We start from the raw sequence: 18842 nt of genomic DNA, 5'->3' as shown, positions 1-18842 counted from the left end.
TGTGGATAGAGTCATTTTGAAAGTATACAAGCATGTCAGAAATGATGAGATGCAATGTGTAGGAAATGGATATTTGGTAAACTATACCTACCGGTATCTATCTTTTAACACAAAGTAGTATGTTATTTATATTCATATTTATATTTCATTTAAGGAGTGTTTAAGAGGAATGAGCATTAGAGATTCCACATAGGAAAGACCTTCATACGGAATATTCAAAGAATCTGTTTTAATATTCTGTAGATATGACCATTTAAAGGTGTTGTCCTTGATTGTGGCAAATTATTTTTGATATTTGAGCCATTCAAGTTCCCTGATAAAAAATAAGTACTATAATCAAGGACTGCACAAAATCAGGGTCAAGCAGAGCAGGCACATTCTCTTTTAGGACGCGCAAATGCTGCAGTTGAGTATAACTCTCAGCAGGAGTGGCAGCAAGCTCCTGCTTCACAGTCCACCATCCTCTCCACTTCCCAGATTTGCCATCCCCCTCAGATGACCTCCTCTATGGTGCTGGCAGCTCCTGCAATGGCCTGAGTCAGGATGGACAGGTGTCTATGGGCCTGGCTCCAGTCCTCCTTCAGGCCAGTCTTCTGGGCTCGCTCAAAAGCATCTGCCAGGCCAGGGAAAGTCGCTAATCCTGAGGACTTTGAAGCCCAGATGACATGCCTTTGGGGGGTTTGAAACATGGACAGAAGGCATGGGGGGGGGGGGGTTAAGGAAAAGAAAATTGCCAGAGGATGGATAGATGGACAGATTGGATGGATGCAAGATATTTATTAAGACATCAAGGCAAGGCCATAAAAAAACATCAAGGGAAAACATTTCTCACCTAAATGCGTATTTGTCAGGAAATGCCAAGGGATCCAAGAAGGCTCGGTCCAGGAGCATCAGTTGGTCATTGATCTTGCGAACCTCAAGAGGCCTTTTAAGGTAATGCAGACAAAGCAAACATCCCTTCACTAAGGACAAAACCCCTTTGGGAGGGGAAAATAATCCTGCTCTGATTTCACACAAACAACTGAGCTCATGTCTGTCTCTGAGTTTACAGCTGTCATAAAGGAAATAGATCCTCTCACTCACGTCACTTTGGAAAGGTCAAGACCGTGGATGACACTGTTCAGGTTGTTAGCTGCAGTGCGGAACTTGGTCACAGCTTGATTTAGTGGCTCTAAAGATGGAAACAGAAGGTGCACACAGTTACTGATTGACTTCATATGTGGCCGACCATTTTCCTTTTTATTCCACAGCTCCAACCACATACTCTATGAAACTGACTCTTAGTTTTAGCTTAAGAAAAGCATGATATGACTAGGGACTGGACCGGCAGTAGGACTGATAGGACCGACTGGTAGACAGGTTGTCTGGCCATGTCTTTGGTAACCTACCCATGGAGATGCTGTGTGTATCTAATTCAGCCCTGAAGTTTGCTATGGCCACTTTGAGGTACCCTTCCAAACTCTCTGCGTAGTCTCTGCAGTTGAAGGGCAGCAATAGGCTATCAGCTAGACGAAGCAACACATTCCCAGCAGTCCTTGCCACTGTTTGGTGACTTGTGAAACCTGAGTGAATAAATAAGAGAATAAGAGAAAGAGCATAGGAGTATGTTTGGAAAAAGATAAAACCGTTGTACCTGGATCGATGTACTTGGATGAGTAGTCAAAGGTATCATAAGCTGTGTGATACGCAGGGTAAATGCGTGCTTTCGTTTTACTCTGCAAAATGCACCAAAATCACATCATAACAGTTAATAATAAGATGAAAGTCGAATCAAGACGACTCTCCCTGATAATGACTATGCCCAAACAGCAAAATAAAGAAGACACTCTATAGGAGGATATAAAAAAAAATACATTTCGATGAAAGTTTACCTCTGACTATGTGTATGAAAATGAAAAATGAAAATCTTTAGAAATCTGTTTCATACCCTATCATAGGTGTAGGCTATGTCCATTGAGGTTATACCCAGGAAGTGCATGAAGGCAGCGTAGTCACTTCCTGCCCCTGTCAGATATCCAACACTAGAAACGAGACAGAGAAAATCTTTAACACCACTTACAAGTAAACAAGTAAAGTCCCACCAGGCTTTAATTTAGAAAACCATTAATCTTAGATCAGATTAAAGCCAAGCACTCAATTGGACATACTTTGGAATAACTCCATATGTGTCACTGGTCCGGTTGAAATAGCGAATCCAGTTATCGTAAACTGATGTTGTGTCAGATCCAGGGATTTTTACCTGGAGTAATAATATGAACGTTTTTTTGCCAATTTGTGTTTGTCATCACTGTGAAATTGGAATTGACTGGAGATAAAGAGCTAAAGCAAATATCTTCCCCCCATGTACCTGTTTTGTGGCTGTGAAGATGACACTCTGGGCTGAGGGGGATCCAGAAGCTCGGAGGGTGGCATTTGCTGCAGAAGAGAGTTGTTAATTGGCCTGTAAGACCTTAAATACCATTATTACGAATTGTAAAGTTGTAAATTGTATGGTATATTAGATAGGAATCTATCCTTACCAAATACAGAAATGTCAACATTAATGTAGGCAACAGTGCGCTGAATCAGCTTGCTGTAGTATTCCTGTGGGTTGAAGAGGATTCAGTGCTTTTTTTCTAATGGAATGATAGGCCTCACAACAGTGCAAGAACCCAGCCGTAGATTGTTAACTTTATTTAGACAGCCATCGATAAATTATGTTTTAGTATGTTTTAGTGATAATCCAGACATATTGTAGTGTCTTTATTCATAGATAAATTAAGTTTTAGTCTGTTCTAGTCTTTTTTCATCAATAACTGATCTAATACCTATCCGTTGACCACCCTTAAGTACCGGTTTCCTAACTATAACCCCAACCTCACCTTACATAAATCCAAACAAATCCTCAAACAGAAACACCACCTTAACCAAACTCAAGGTGTATTTTATTTGTAAGAGTGTCACAAATTACAAACAAATAAACAAACAAACACTCAAACAACAAACCCTCTCTTTCATCACATCATGTGTGTCCATCTTTTATTAAGTGCAGACCACCTATATTATTATATGCACTCTGGTTCATGGTCAAGTGGTTCAGTAAGAAGTTTCTTCCTTATTTCCTGTAAGTGTGCTGTTATATAGTATGTGTACATTTCCCATTGCCAAAACATACATAAGTAGACCCAGTTTTTAAGATTTTAAATTTTAAGAACAAGTTCTAACTTTTAGGCTAGATGAACAAATTGACTCAAGCTGACCTCGGTGTACTCTGCAGACCCAATGAGGCCAAACTCCTCTGCTCCCCAGCTCCCGAAGATGATGGACCGACGAGGCCTCCATTTGCCTTGTACACAAACAAAGACTAATATAGTCTATCGCCAATCATTTCACTTTCATTTGTTTCATGTGGTTTCTGCTAAATGACTAAATGTAAATGTAAATGATTTACCACAACCATTCCTCTGTTATGATTGTGTTCCTGCATTTGTGTTTTTGTTCTAACGACAATTACGAACAACCTGGCCATCCTGCCTGTAAAGGTGTCTGCATTAACCAGCTGAGATGCCAGGGTGAAGAGAGAGATGCTGAGCCAGCGTTTCCTTACCTTCCTTCACCATCTTGCCAAGCACTCTGCTGACCTCCAGCATGACGGAGGTGCCACTGCTGGGGTCTATGGCTCCGTGCACCCAGCTGTCTCTGTGGTTCCCGTAGATGACATACCTGTCTACATCGACATGCATCCTCACATTCAAATATATGTTTAGTCAGGAAATACAATAGCTACAGCATGCTCAACTTGTCCTGCTCACATTTTAAACCTTCTTACACTGTATGGGTCGCTTCTCACACCCCAACAGACTCTTCCCAGGAATAAATAGTACCATTTAAAGGCAGAACAAACACGATAAACTGACCTGTGCAAAATTATATATATTATATGTACAAACATAGTGCTTTGCCCATTCCTATGGCACATACATGCTTTACTTCAGTTAAAGTAACAACATCACCAGTCAGTGTGTTGGAATGTATGTGCATTGAACAGAACTTTACTCTATTCATCACTGTACACACTAACCTGGCTCAACACTCCCTCGTATCACACCCATCACATTTGATGAATTCCTCAGTTCCTCTCTGTTGTACACATCCAGCTTTACGTCGCTGAAATGAGAAACAGATTAAATGCACCTGTAGCCCTGCTGAATTGTTATGTGCGTACTCTTGAATCAGTGCATGCATCAGTCACAGGGGGTGCATTTCTATGAAGGAATTATTAAGACATTGAAACTGTGTAGACTAGGTAACTGTACAGATACATAACTACAAACTGGCCAAATAATGATATATTTACATTTTGGACATGTTGTAATGTAACAGAACCATATGAGAAGAACATCATATTGTAGTTATGTTTAAACATTCACACCTGTTGTTATACGGAGATGCTGGTTGAAATCCTGGCCCACCCATGTTGTATGGACAGTTAAAGGCTCCTCTCCAGTCTAGTGGTGATGCCTCCCCGCCAAGTTCACTACCACATACCAACAAACAGCATCAACAAAGTCACACAGTTACACAGTTGAGGAGGAATTCATGGCTCTGAATCTATGAGCACTGACATACCAGATTAAAGCACTGGCATCCTCAAAACCGATTGGCTGAATTGGGATAGGAGGAATGCCCGTTATGTCTTCTTTTGGAATTCTGTAAGTGTCCTCTGTGAAAAGGTTGGTGTCAGGAATACAAAGAAACTTAGAAATCATAAAAGGTACTTATTGTATCTAAATGTTGTCTGTGGTTACCTTTAGCCGCTAAGTAAGGTGTCAATAAATCGCCAAAGTCTGTGTTGAAGGATCCTCTTTCCACACCAGAGGGAGGTAGGTACCATGAGTAAGGGTATGTCTCGTTTGTGTCAAACATCTTGCCATCATTGATGTCCCCGGGATCTGTGTAGACTAACACCCCAACAACTCCAAATGGTGCAGCATTGATTGCCTAGACAGAGACTGACACTGAACCATTGTGGAAGGGAATCACCCAATATGAAAGTTATATCTTTACCATGACACAGCTATGCATTCTCACATCTCACCTTTGCTGCTCTTCCTGCTCCACCATATCTGACTATGGCAATGGTCCCTCGAAGGTCCACTGTCGTGTTCAGGTGCTCATAATCACTGGTTTTACCTTGATTGGCATATACAAGTTTCCCCTGCAAAAAGTTGCCATATTGTCTCAAAACAACATAAACAAACAAGCCAGAGATATTCCCATGAATATTACTGTATAACATACTCTTTATTGGAGGTGTTTAGTCTGCAGTAGTAGTGATTATCAGAAGTGTTTTATCTGTAGTAGTAGTGATTATCAGAAGTGTTTTATCTGCAGTAGTAGTGATTATCAGAGGTGTTTTATCTGCAGTAGTAGTGTTTATAAAAGGTGTTTAATCTGCAGTAGAAGTGTTTATCAGAGGTGTTTTATCTGCAGTAGAAGTGTTTATTAGATACTCTTAGAGTATTGATTTGTGAGGAAAGTAGGAATGTAGCTGAGGTGATTTACATGGACTGACGACTCAAAAGGACTCCATAAGGAGAGTTGAGAATGACGAGTTTGCTTCGTGAAGAAATGCTTCTTATCAGATGATATGTGACAAGATACTTCTGATAAGGCAATCTTATCAGTCAGACCATGTGTGATAGTGTATCTGTCTCACTTGTTGACCCGTCATGACCTGATCTTTTAAAGACTGCTTCGCCGCTTTGCCATGGTGTGAATATATAAACGCATTGGCTTCAAAGGTCATGACTGCTTAAGGAAAACACTTTGGATGTAAAAGTCATGTGGCTTTTACAAGGTAACAACATCGCTCTGACTGCTAAGAGGAAACTTTCTCATAAAGTAACACAGGTGGACAAACAGGTGTTTGAGCTACTGCAGTAAGTGTTGAAACTGTGAAGAGATTCACCTTTGGATGGCCAGGAGGTCCATAGGCTGCATATGGCTGGACCACCGCCTGATCCTCCTGGTCAGGAAAATAGGGCTTTTCTTTCTCTCGGGCCGTGTACAGGACAGCATCTGAGGCATTGACTTGAAGACACAATGGATGTTTTGTCATTAACTGTAATATAACAAGATGTATTCGGTGGTATTTCATTCAGCTTTGCCATACGAGCCACAAATGCCAGATAGCTGTATCTTCATAATGTTAACAATTAACAGTACAACAGAGACAGTTTTTCTTCTTTTTTATGGTCTTTGACTCCGACACACAGAGTATGACCATGACTGACACAATAACATTTCTATCACAGAGTTAAGATAAATTCTTTCTGAAAAACAATATGTTATCACCAAATGTAGCTTTACATTTTAATTCCCTTTTGTTTGTTTGTTTTTGGAACACACCTACAGTCACTTTGTTGGGCTGGTTTTGGTCTGGGAAAGACAGATAAACCTTATATTCCTCTCTCCAGGCTTTATCCAGCCCACTTTTAGGGTCCTGCCATCTTGCCAACATGATCTGGACTGTCTTCTCATCTCCTTCTGTGGTGGCCATGTGGGGGACTTTGGTCAGCTCCCTTTGGTAAGCAGGAAAACATAGAGAATCAGGCAGTAAGTAGCTTCAGAGACAATTTAACACATAAAGCTGTGTAACCTAATTTGTAACAGTTAACACTTCGTAGCACTCTGTGACATGATTAAAATGATATATAGTACATGCTTTTATCCATCCATGACACCAGCGAGCACAATTCCACTTAACAAGACTAATGAAATACATGTGATACCTCTACATGAAGTAAAGAAACATGAAGTCCACCGTGCTGCTTACCTGAGATTCTCCTGTATCTGAATGTTGTCCACTTCAGCAATGAACTTCTCAATCAGGCTCTCGTCCACATCTTTAGAAAGCTCGGCGACCCAGTCGGGCACTGCTTCTGGGCTGTCTTTCTGGATGCCAAAGTGTCCGATGAGAATGCCGACCACCAAAGCCGCCGCACCACCGAGCCCAAACAGCAGCACCTTCTTCAGCATCCTGCTAGTGGCGAGGGTCCGAAATATAACTCTGTGTCAAGACCTTTCTTGTGAGCGAGGTATGACCAATGAAGCGTTCTGTCCGTATAGATCACGTTAGCTGTGCTCTGAGAGTGTCTGGCCCACTTCAGAGGACAGTGGTTTATGATGTGTCAAATGTGTCTTAAATTGTCAAGATCAAGGGTTGACAAATCAGTAGGAGTCCACCTGCCCATCCCAGAGGAACTCATCTCCAATGAGCAGAGTGTGTTCACAGGATATTCAAATACAGGTTTATCCATTAATGATGTGAGGTGGACTTTATTCCACTCATCCCGTCTCACACACATGAACCCACCCTCCTTCTGCATACGCACTCTCCTCTACAGTCTGTCTGCAGCACTATGTGCTAAAACTAGACTAGCTTCCCCCCCTTCTTTTTCCCCTTCTTATTTGTTAAATTTACTGTGAGGTTTTTATTTACTGGAAAGAGATTTTTAAGAGTTGAGTAAAATTTAGCAATAAAAGGATTTGTTAGCAGGGCATTAGAGATGAGGACGAACAGTAGCTACACTGTTTACTCTGGCAGCGATGACGAGATAAGAGGTCAGATGAGCTGGGCTGAGCAAGTCAACATCGCTTACCCCCTGGATGAGTGTGAATTCGGAGGGCAGATTGAAGAAAGACAGGATGTGTCGGATACGAAGTTGAGGCACAGAAACAGCTTATAGCTGTAGCTGTAGCTGTATAGCTATTTCAGATATATGGTGCTATGTTATGGTATCTATTAAATATATAGATGTCATGTGAAGAACAGACACGCATTTGTTCCAGTAACTTCAGTTAACTTTTGCTATTGTACATCGCCTACTGTTGAACTTCATTGGCAACTCAGCACTATATTATTTGTGATTATTTTGTGACAGGCTGGAGTTAGAGCTGCCTGACCGACCCCCATGTCTGCATGGGTTACCACCACATACCCAGGAAGAAGTCAGGAGAGAAGAGGCCTAAGCGAGTCACCTTTGAACTGAGTGAGTCAATAATGAGAAAGAAAGAGGTTCTCCGTAATGGAGGAAGACCTGAAGTTTAGCCATCATCTGCATCATCAAATTTTGTTTTATTCCATCTTATCTAATTGTTCTGTAGACTTCACCTAATGTTATGTTACTCATCTTGGACACTGTAACTGGTTGAAACTGCTTAATTTTCCGCATCTTCTGAATTTGAATTTGTCAGATCCTCATGTCTGTATGGAGGATCAGCAGGAACCCAGGAAGATGTCAGGAGAGACTTGAAGTTTAGCCATCATCTGCATCATCAGATCATTAGATACTTTTATTCCTTCTTGTCTGACTGTCTACTAGACTTTTTTGATTAAGCAACTAAATGTTACCTTACTTATCCTGGATACTGTGCTTAATTGTTCACACCTTGTAAATTTCATAGGGTGGCTGGAGACCGTTGGGCCATAGTGGCTCAGGAACGCAGAGGAGCTGACCCCAAAGTTTCCTGTATACGGGTCAGTCAGAAATGTATTTATTTATTTCATTAGGGGTATATCTAGCTTTTCCTCTCATGTATTTCCAAGGTGCTTTGTCAAAATTAATATAAATAATTAGCTTTCAAATTACATAATACATTTCTTGAGTTCAATTAATGTGTGATACTTGATGTGTTTGTCTCTTAGGGCACGCCAACACTCTGTTCACAAGTGTTGTTGACCGCAGACAGAATATTGGAGGGTATTGCTATGTCCATTCCACAGTTCCAGCCGTCTTCTGACCATGACAATATAGGAGAAGAGGGGAGGGGATGGACAGAACATATCCATATGTGAAAAATATGAGCATATAGTTTGTATACTGTGTGCTTCAAAACTACAATTGAATGATGTAATCAAGGGGGTGGGGGAGGGATGGTCACCCTTGAATTTTTTTTATATATTATTATATTTATTTATTTTCACAAATAGATGAAATAAAAACCTTTTTTATCTCCCTAAATCTGCCAAATCTGCCAGATCTTCGTAAATCTGTCAACATACCACCTACCTCAATTCCACTAGGAAACTTTATTGTTCGCACATACTTATTTGCATGCTTGTACGTGTGAGTATTTTGCGTGTTTGTGTGTATGTGTGTGAGATTGTGTGTGGGTGTGTATGTGTATGCAGTGGGCCTCCAGTCACCCTATGCAAAGAGAGAACAATTCTAGAGGGCACCACCTGGCATTCAAACACACACACACACACACACAAAGATAGCAGTCATGAGCCCCTCGCTACAGGCTCCATTCCTGAAATTAGTTATTAGAAGGTGCAAGTGAGACAACGTTGCCAAGGTGTGTGTGTGTGTGTGTGTGTGTGTGTGTGTGTGTGTGTGTGTGTGTGTGTATGTGTGTGTGTGTGTGTTTGGTGTGTGTCTGTAAAGTATGTGTGTGTGAGACATCGTTGCCATGGAGAACATTGCCAAATAGAAAAGGGAAGAGCAATGTGATTGGACATTAAATTGGGATATTCCCCCAAGTGCAAGATGACTCATTATTACCTCTGCTAACGAGGTCATATTTTTGGCACAGTTTGTTTGTCTGACTGTTACAGAAAAACCATCGGCCCGATTTTCATTAAACTTGGTGGAAGCGTGTAGCCTGGGTGGCAGATCCACAGAGTAGGTTTTGCACTTTCACTTAAACTTTAATTTACAGTGCGAGATAAGGCATTTTGGCCTTGGCCCTGTTTTCAGGGAAGTATACAAAGTATCAATTATAACCGCAAATATCTAGGGGAAGACATTTTTCATGTTCTTATGTGGTGGGGTCCACCACAGGCATCAGTGCCTGCTGCAGGTTATCAGCGATGGGGCCTCCAGCTAGGGCACAGCACAGCAGCACCACAGTCAGACATCAGCACTGCACACATTCCATACTGCTAATATGCACACACCCACATAGACATGTCCTAAGCATGCTAAATGTTACTGTGTGATATGATGATACTGATTGCTATGTGTCACTTGTATATTTTTCCACACCTATTTTTCATCTCTTTAGGCTGTGCTTTCAACAAAGACTCTGTGTTCTCTGCAGCAATAATCTGACATACAGAGTCAGACACATTTCTAATCCACAGAGGCTGGTTCAGAGTAAAGCATGCTTCCCAAGCAAGTGATTAGATTTGCTATTAAGCAAAATTGTCAAATTAGGAGATGATCCTCTTTAGTTACATGTTAATTTTAAAAACCTTAATTTTTCTTAACTACTCAAGCATTAGTGTAATACCAGAGTACTTAACGTCAAGTGGTATGCATCAATTTGCAGAAATGAATAGTATACAATAACATTGTATATATTTTAAATTAAGTTTAAACACACTGAATGGAGTGGTCAGAAGGGACGCTCCAAAAATGCTGCCACTGTATATAGTAAGCAAGAGCATACAAAGTAGTAGAGGTCTTATCTGTGCTTTTCACTTCCTTTACTGTCACCTACTCAACCATTCATTCTTTTCTGAATATTAACGCCACCTGTGTACAAAAAGTACATTGCACCACGACTGTTGCACTTCCTGTTAGGATGTTGCGTTGAGGCTAGGATACATAGTTTTAAAAATGTTTAAACAACGCTTTCGCAGAAATGCATGTGTACTCTGCATGTCAATTAAAATGATTCACTTTTAGATATTTTGAAATTGAACGTTAAGTATTTTCTACCAGAATACAAAAGCCTGTAGCGGGCTTTCACTTTCACTCCCGTTGTCCTCAAGACACCTTCAACCTCCACCAGCTGCCTGTCAAAGAGTGAGTTAATAACCAATTAGGTAGCCCTTGTTATTTCTTTTATGGATATGTCATCGTATTTCATGATGTCTAGCGTAACATTAAACATATTCTGAGTTGTGGTACTTTAATTTAAACGAATTGAGAGCGCAACGAGAATTTATGAGGCATCGTAATCTTACTTCATTCGATCGTATTCGATGAGCTGGTTAAAATTAACCCGGGAATTAACATCAGTAGTCCTATTCATTTGTGTGTCCTGCTTTATAAAATAACCGAGAACCTCAGAAAATGCATTGTCATGAATGATGCATGTGGCATGATGCTTGTCTGAGACTTGTGCAGGTCTTCTCATGTTTGCAGCGGTTTTACTTTCGATTTAGTCGATGATCAAATTCATTAATAACGATGGTTTGTTTGTTTACTTTTGTAATAGGGCAGGCACGTCTCACTTCCATGACCAGCAGTTGATACCATCAGGCTTTAGTTCATAACCACCATGTCACCCTTTACCGTGGTGGTCTCTCTCCTTGTTCTGCTGCACACACCATTGGCAGCTACCAGACAAATACACGCAGATGCCCCAACTCCCACTGCCTCCAATGGCCAACCCTTTCCATGGGACAACATGAGACTTCCAGAAAATGTCTTACCACTGCACTATGACCTTCTCATCCACCCTAGCCTTACCAGCCTGGACTTCACAGGAGAAGTGAACATCAAAATGGCTGTGCAGACAGACACCCGCTCCATCGTTCTGCACAGCAAGGACCTCCAAATTTCCAATGCAGCACTCTTGAAGTCAGATGGCAGTGTTGAAGGCACATTGCAGGCTCTCGAGTATCCTGCTTTCCAACAGATTGCACTCCTGTCAGATGGTGTCTTATTTAGGGCTGGTCATGTCTACACTGTTCATCTGAAGTTTGCAGCAAACCTCTCCGAGAGCTTTCATGGTTTCTACAAAAGTTCATACCGCACCAGTAAGGATGAAGTCAGGTAAGGCAAAAATACAAGTCCATCAATCAGCATCTAGATTGACGTGGAGATTTTAATAATGATAATACAATTAATAATAATAGCTTAGACTTATATAGCGCTTTTCTAAGTACCCGAAGGCGCTTAATTTAAACAGTATAAAGGAAATTACATTGTACATGATGAACTGAGACATGATTGACTCATTGACTTGACAGGTTTGTGGCCTCAACTCAGTTTGAGCCAACTAGCGCCAGAGCTGCCTTCCCTTGTTTTGATGAACCTGCCTACAAGTCCAGCTTTTCCATTAGAATTCGGCGGGAGGGGCGACATATTGCTCTCTCCAACATGCCAAAGGTAGGGACTGTGATGTGCTTACTGAATGTTTACCATGTCAAATGCAAGTCTCAGAAAGGTGTGGTAGTATTGAGATTAGTAAGCACGTAGCGGTTAGCTTTATGTGTCCCTGCTTAGAAATGGCCTGGTTCTGGGGCAGCATCATTTATATAACACAAGTATGACCTTACTCATTTCTCTTCTCTGGTTATGTCCAGATAAAGACACTGGAGTTGCCAGGTGGCCTATTGGAAGACAACTTCGATGTGACTGTGAAGATGAGCACGTACCTGGTGGCATACATTGTGTCTGACTTCCAGTCCATCAGCAAGAACAGTGAACACGGCATCAAGGTTAGATGGCTTCCTCTGTCCAACGGACTCCATATTTCCAGCCTCTTCTCACTACAGATAAGGGACATACTAGTCAACTATGTTCAGTGCGATTTAAAGCTAGGCTGCTTGTGTATGGCAGTATAAACAGCAATGACAAGGATTTGCATTCATTTTGAAGATGGCATTAATACTAACCTTTCATAGTAGAAAATGTCTAACAATTTTTTTCACCTAGATTTCCATTTACACTGTCCCTGAGAAAATTGGCCAGGCTGACTTTGCACTTCATGCTGCAGCTCGACTCCTTGACTTCTATGATGATTACTTTGATATACCCTACCCTCTTCCCAAACAGGGTAAGACTTTATTTTTCCACAACGAACAACTCCGATACCTGTAGAGAAGAAATTACCATAATGTTTTCTGACTGTTAACACATTTGGAAAACACTCTTTTGATATGTTTTCACAAGTTCTTTTTAATTTAAGTTAATTTCCTGTATGTGTAAATATACTTGGCCAATAAATAGATGAGTACATCTTTTCCCCCTCCTAGACCTTGCTGCTATTCCTGACTTCCAGTCAGGCGCCATGGAAAACTGGGGTCTAACGACATACAGGGAAACTGCCTTGCTGTTTGATCCTGAGAAGTCTTCAGCATCGGACAAGCTGGGCATCACTATGGTCATTGCCCATGAGTTGGCACATCAGGTGTTCATGTCCTGCCTACTTCAAATGTGTTTTATGGGTTTTACAGCTGGACACTTAAATATTTAAAATGTGCACAGGAAAACTGTAGTTTGAGTGTAACCCAGCCAACATTTAAACATTACTAGCTTTGTGTATGTTTTGTTTTGTTCCATGAAATATACTGTATGTCGTCGGCTTCCCACATTTCTTAAGCTGCCTCTTGTCACTCCTCCCCATTTGCCCCTCATCAGTGGTTTGGTAACCTGGTGACCATGCAGTGGTGGAATGACCTCTGGCTGAATGAGGGGTTTGCCAAATTTATGGAGTTTGTGTCCGTCAACATCACCCATCCAGAGCTCCAAGTGGTGAGCTTAATTTCTTTGATCCTACAGTTTAGGAAGCAAATGCTCTGGGTTTTATGTAAAATGTTAATGGATACAAAAATAAAAAAAATTACGAATGACCTACAAGATTTAGATTTTAGGTAGATTTACAAGAAAAGTCAGTAAAGCAAAACCTTTTTCAGATCAATTTACTCAACTGCAAAATTCACTGTACCACACCTGCACTATGGCTATGTGTAGAGTCAGATCTCTTTCTATTGTTAGATGTTTAAAACTCTAAGATCTGAAAGTTCTTATTAAAATAAGAAAATTGGATTTGTTTGTGGCCCTTAGTGATTCCTCCATTTGTTGTGTACACTAAACAGGAGGACTATTTCTTGGGGAAGTGTTTTGAGGCAATGGAGGTGGACTCTCTACCCTCATCTCATCCAGTCTCTACCTCAGTGGAGAACCCCGCCCAAATCCTAGAGATGTTTGATGATATGTCTTATGACAAGGTATCCATAAACCCCAATGCCACTGCATGAGTGCTGACCATGCCTCTGATAGAATACACTTATATAGTTGTATATAAAAATGAAAACATTTACATAAATTAACATGGCCTATATGTTTGGGTCATAAACTTGCATGTACACTGTGTGGAATTTATGAGGATCTATTATCAGAAATGGAATATAATATTTATAATTATGTTTTAATTTGTGTATAGTCACTTGTAATAATGAATTGTTGTGTTTTCGTCAGCTTAGAATGAGCCCTTCATATCTACATAGGGAGCGGGTCTTCTTCTATGGAGTCCGCCATGTTGCACCGCTATGTTTCTACAGTAGCCAAGAATGGACAAACCATAACATTTGCACTAGACAGGGCCTTTTGTATTTCTATAGAAACTGACGGCCATCCTACACGCTTGTTAAAAAGAGGGGGGACGATTCTGCTAGATTCCACTAAATCCTATATAGTAAACCGTTAATGGAGTGCTTCATTCATATCATAACCCTTCAAGGATTTTGGTTTGGCTCATGGTTTAATTTGATAATAATAAAATTGTTTTATGTTTTAGGGAGCTTGCATTTTACACATGCTGAGAGATTTCCTCACCCCAAAGGCATTCAAATTCGGTATTGTTCGCTACCTGAAGCGATACAGCTTCCAGAACACCGTCAATGGTGATCTGTGGGAGAGCTTGACTAATGTAAGGTTATGGCCACTACTTCATCTGTGCCTGTGTTTGTGTGAATATTTTAATATCATAAATATGATTTTCATGTAAATATGTGATATAACTGTGTTTTGTGAGCAGCATGCTTATGTGAATGTTCCTATAACAGATCTGTGAGTCTGACAGCATGGACGAGGGCAGATTGAAAGGTGAAGGGTCCTGTTCCCGCCCAGGGGCCAAGTCTGGAGCATCTGTGAGTATTCAGCTCTCCATTCTTGTTCCTATTTTCATCCGTTTTCAGGACCTAATACACTGTAGAAGTTTCAAATGCTACAATAATAATTGTAACAATAAGTATTATTTAAATAATAATTTAGGTTGACTGTAATTTATGTTGCTAATTAAAGTCATACAATAAACATAAAATAGTTGATTTATTTAGTCAGGTATTTTTAGTTATCAGTTATAAGATAGCTAGTTTATTTAAGATAGCTAGTTTATCATCTATATGACTGTCATCTGTGTCTGGTTTCTGTCACAGAAATGGTACGCAGAGGACGAGCTGGACGTGAAAGCTGTGATGGAGACCTGGACCCTGCAGGAAGGCTTTCCTCTGGTCACTGTGGATGTAAAAGGTCGTGAGGTCAGACTGAGTCAGGAGCGCTTCCTTAAGAGTGACAAACCCTCACACACATCAGAGTGAGTACAGTCCTGCTGCTGCTGAAGACAACCCTGAATACGTTTTAGCCTACCATTAACCATTAATGTCTTTATTATCAGTTGTTGTTGGTAAATGGTAGAGGGTCTGATGATTAAAGCATTTCCGTCTCTTATGCGGTAGGTTTCTGTGGCAGGTCCCACTCACCTACATCACTAGCCACTCCTCAACTGTGCATCGCTTCCTTCTGAAGACCAGGACAGGTTTGCTTCCTGCTTTCACTCTAAAGATGGGATTCACCTATCAAAATCCTCTCAGATGAAACTATAATGTTTACCCTCCAGGGCTGGTCACACCAGTGCTTCTGGAACCACAGTACTCAATGCTTGGGTCCTGTAGCTTTTTGAGCCTGTGTACCTTCATTTGAAACACATATAAGTGAAAAACAAACAAGTTTGAATATCAATGTCAAATTCCACTTGCGGTGTCTTAAAGCAAAGTGTACAACAACATAGAGGCTTAAGACTGTTGTCTCACGTAATTTTATTCTAACCAACATAAGGCATTGGTCGTTTCTAGCCACTGGGAATACATCCTCATTTCCTGAAATGAACCCGTCCTACTTTGATGCTTGTCACCTTCCTCTAGATGTGCTGTATCTTCCTGCTGAGGTAGAGTGGATTAAGTTTAATGTGGATATGAGTGGATACTACATAGTGCACTATGACAGTGCTAGCTGGGATGCCCTCATAAACCTCTTGCAACGCAACCACACCGTTCTCAGCAGTAACGACCGAACCAGCCTCATCAATAACGTCTTCCAGTTGGTCAGGTAAGTCACCTGCTACAGAGCTGCAAGAGACGTCTTTACGTTTAGACAGTTAAGATCCTTCCCAGTTGTTTTATGTAAGTTATTCTCAATGAATGGGTCAAATGCTAAGATACCCAATGTCTTAGTGCATACAGCAAACCGGAACAATTTGGTACAATATATTCTGAACAAGGGCCATTCTAGCTTTAAGGACACAAACAGTGAGCAAGGTGCCATGTTTTCCTCTTGTGATCCCTCAGTGTTGGGAAGCTCTCATTGGACAGAGCGCTGGACCTCTCCCTGTACCTGAGTAAGGAGACGGAGATCATGCCAGTGACACAAGGGCTCAGCGAGCTGGTGCCTCTTTACAAACTCATGGAGAAGAGAGACATGCAGGACCTTGAGGATCAGATGAAGGTTCGTGACAGAAAATAGATGTTGGACCATTTTGCTGTATTATTGATTTAGAATTTCAGTGGTGTAATTGCCATTGGAATTTGGTACGTTTAGCTGTGAGAGCTCATACCTTGCAAATGTTTATCCATACTAACCCTAAGCGGATGCTTTTTCAGGGCTACATTGTGCAGCTCTTCAGAGACCTTATTGATCGTCAGGCGTGGAGCGATGAGGGGTCGGTGTCTCAGAGGATGCTACGCAGCTACCTGCTCCTCTTCGCCTGCGTTCGAGGCCACCCATCCTGTGTTCACAAAGCCAGTGAGCTCTTCCAAAAGTGGAAGGAATCAGATGGCAATATGAGGTCAGATATTGACAGATACAGGTACAGGCTCAATGCAGGTACTGGTCTCTCTGTGGTGGTTTAACCACCCTCTGCTTTTTATGTCCTCATCTCAACCCTGCAGTCTCCCCAATGACATCAGCATGGCTGTGTTTGCTGTCGGAGCCCGCACTGAAGAGGGGTGGGACTTCCTCTTGGAGAAATACAAACACTGCCTGTATACGTCACTCAAGAGTCGCATCAAGTCTGCCCTCACTATAAGTCCACTTGCTCATAAGCTGAAATGGTGAGACAGACAAACTTTTGGATTTGTTGCTCCAACTTCAATGGTTCTATTTATTATCAGTTGCCTCAATATTAAAAGCATTTGTCGTATGAATTAAAAAGAGCAGAAAACCTCAGACTCAGAGTTTGTGTAATAAGTAGGGACAAATAACAGCAGGAATAAAAGTTGTGATTTTGCTTTTAGATTTCTTGTACCAGGTTGATGAAGTGCTCTTGATGTGTGCATGAATAACATTCTGCTTTCCCTCACCCACTCGCATGTCTTCCTATCCCTTACACACTCGCATGTCTTCCTTTCCCTTACACACTTGCATGTCTTCCTTTCCCTTACACACTTGCATGTCTTCCTTCAATCACTCGCTTGCATGTCTTCCTTTCCCTCACACACTTGCATGTCTTCCTTCAATCACTCGCTTGCATGTCTTCCTTTCCCTTACACACTTGCATGTCTTCCTTCAATCACTCGCTTGCATGTCTTCCTTTCCCTTACACACTTGCATGTCTTCCTTCAATCACTCGCTTGCATGTCTTCTTGCCTTTCTGGTCCTCAGGATAATGGAGCAGAGTCTGGAAGGAGAGGTGTTGAAGACTCAGGACTTGCCTTATGTTGTTTCGTCAGTGAGCAGGAACCCGAAAGGTTACAAGCACGCATGGGACTTCCTCCAAGTCAACTGGGACACCCTAGTCAAGAAGTGAGTGGCCCTGCGTAGTCTAAAATAATGGTTCATGAGTAATTCTTTGTTTTATTATCTCAGGGAATAGCCAACAAGCAAAAAATCATAAAAATAGTAAATACATGTTAAATAAATAAATACATTTATTTACTCGTAGGTTTGAGCTGGGTTCACATTCCATCTCTCACATGGTCTCTGGAGTGACCAGTCAGTACTCTACCAAGGCCATGTTGGATGAAGTAAGTGGCATAGTGTGGCATCAGTCTGTTCAGGTTCGCTTTGGGTTAGGAGCAGCTAAAGGTGTTGTCCTTTGAATAAGAAATGTTTCTAATATGTTTGTCGTTCTCAGGTGAGTGGTTTCTTTGGTTCTCTGACCGAAGAGAAGGGTGCAGGAATGAGATGCATTCAGCAGGCGTACGAGAACATCGAGGAGAACATCAGGTGGATGGACAAGAACCTTCCTCTATTGCAAGCTTGGCTGAACCAACGAGGAATCAAAACCCACAATTCAAAGAACTAATTTAAGATTCTATGGTCCCTTTGGTCACTGATAATATGATGTCACATCATCGTGAAATAAGTTAATAAGCATTGTATTTTGAACCTCTGTGAGTGCCAAAGTATGATGAGCATTGAGCAATGAAGTATGTTTGAATGTAGGATAGGAACTTTTGTGTAAATTTGACTCCACTTCTAATCCTATTTGAGCCATCCCACAACAAGTGGTTTTAAAGTTCCACTTTTCAGTTGTCACATATTAACAGCAGTTTTGACTACAGGTCACCGTCGCAAACTTAAGTTTAAATCACTTTACAGAAATAATGAAATTGTTCAAGCAAGTCATTAAGTGTCGTCTTGATCAAGTGGTACAGCTATTGTTTAGGTTTCATTTTGCTATCCATTTACCTTACTGACCTTTTTCAGGGGTTGGCTTCACAACCCATAAACACTGTCTGATAGGACCTGCTGATAGATGTTTTGTTTTGATCCACTCATTGGGGTGTTGCCTATAAAGCTTTGCTACGTTTTTAACTCCGATCTCAAACTCTTTTTTTCTCA

At 41.2% G+C, this 18842-nt stretch overlaps 2 protein-coding genes across 2 annotated transcripts; one reads left to right on the top strand and one right to left on the bottom strand.

The window, feature by feature from the left end:
• Window positions 1-491: 491 nt before the first annotated feature.
• On the bottom strand, window positions 492-7020 carry naaladl1 (N-acetylated alpha-linked acidic dipeptidase like 1; the record flags this gene model as incomplete). The annotated part of the gene is given in 19 exon segments (XM_080852447.1): window positions 492-669; window positions 833-925; window positions 1084-1171; window positions 1389-1562; window positions 1634-1715; window positions 1928-2021; window positions 2148-2239; window positions 2348-2415; window positions 2520-2583; window positions 3240-3325; window positions 3587-3701; window positions 4059-4146; window positions 4412-4516; window positions 4609-4702; window positions 4788-4980; window positions 5078-5197; window positions 5951-6072; window positions 6391-6563; window positions 6818-7020. Coding segments are annotated over 19 exon segments (2232 nt in total).
• Window positions 7021-11274: 4254 nt separating this feature from the next.
• Window positions 11275-18762, top strand: erap1b (endoplasmic reticulum aminopeptidase 1b; the record flags this gene model as incomplete). Its single annotated transcript, XM_080852759.1, has 18 exons — window positions 11275-11771; window positions 11969-12107; window positions 12305-12439; window positions 12657-12777; window positions 12977-13131; window positions 13362-13475; window positions 13820-13951; window positions 14521-14652; window positions 14789-14872; window positions 15161-15318; window positions 15461-15540; window positions 15926-16109; window positions 16349-16505; window positions 16661-16845; window positions 16949-17110; window positions 17661-17801; window positions 17941-18022; window positions 18133-18762. The coding sequence occupies 18 exons, from the start codon at window positions 11275-11277 to the stop codon at window positions 18301-18303; spliced, it is 2829 nt and encodes a 942-aa protein (XP_080708885.1). The 3' UTR covers window positions 18304-18762.
• Window positions 18763-18842: the final 80 nt, after the last annotated feature.

Source organism: Sprattus sprattus (genome assembly GCF_963457725.1).
Source record: "Sprattus sprattus genome assembly, chromosome: 15".
NCBI classification, from domain to species: domain Eukaryota; kingdom Metazoa; phylum Chordata; class Actinopteri; order Clupeiformes; family Clupeidae; genus Sprattus; species Sprattus sprattus.
This window is presented reverse-complemented; position numbering and strand designations above follow the sequence as displayed.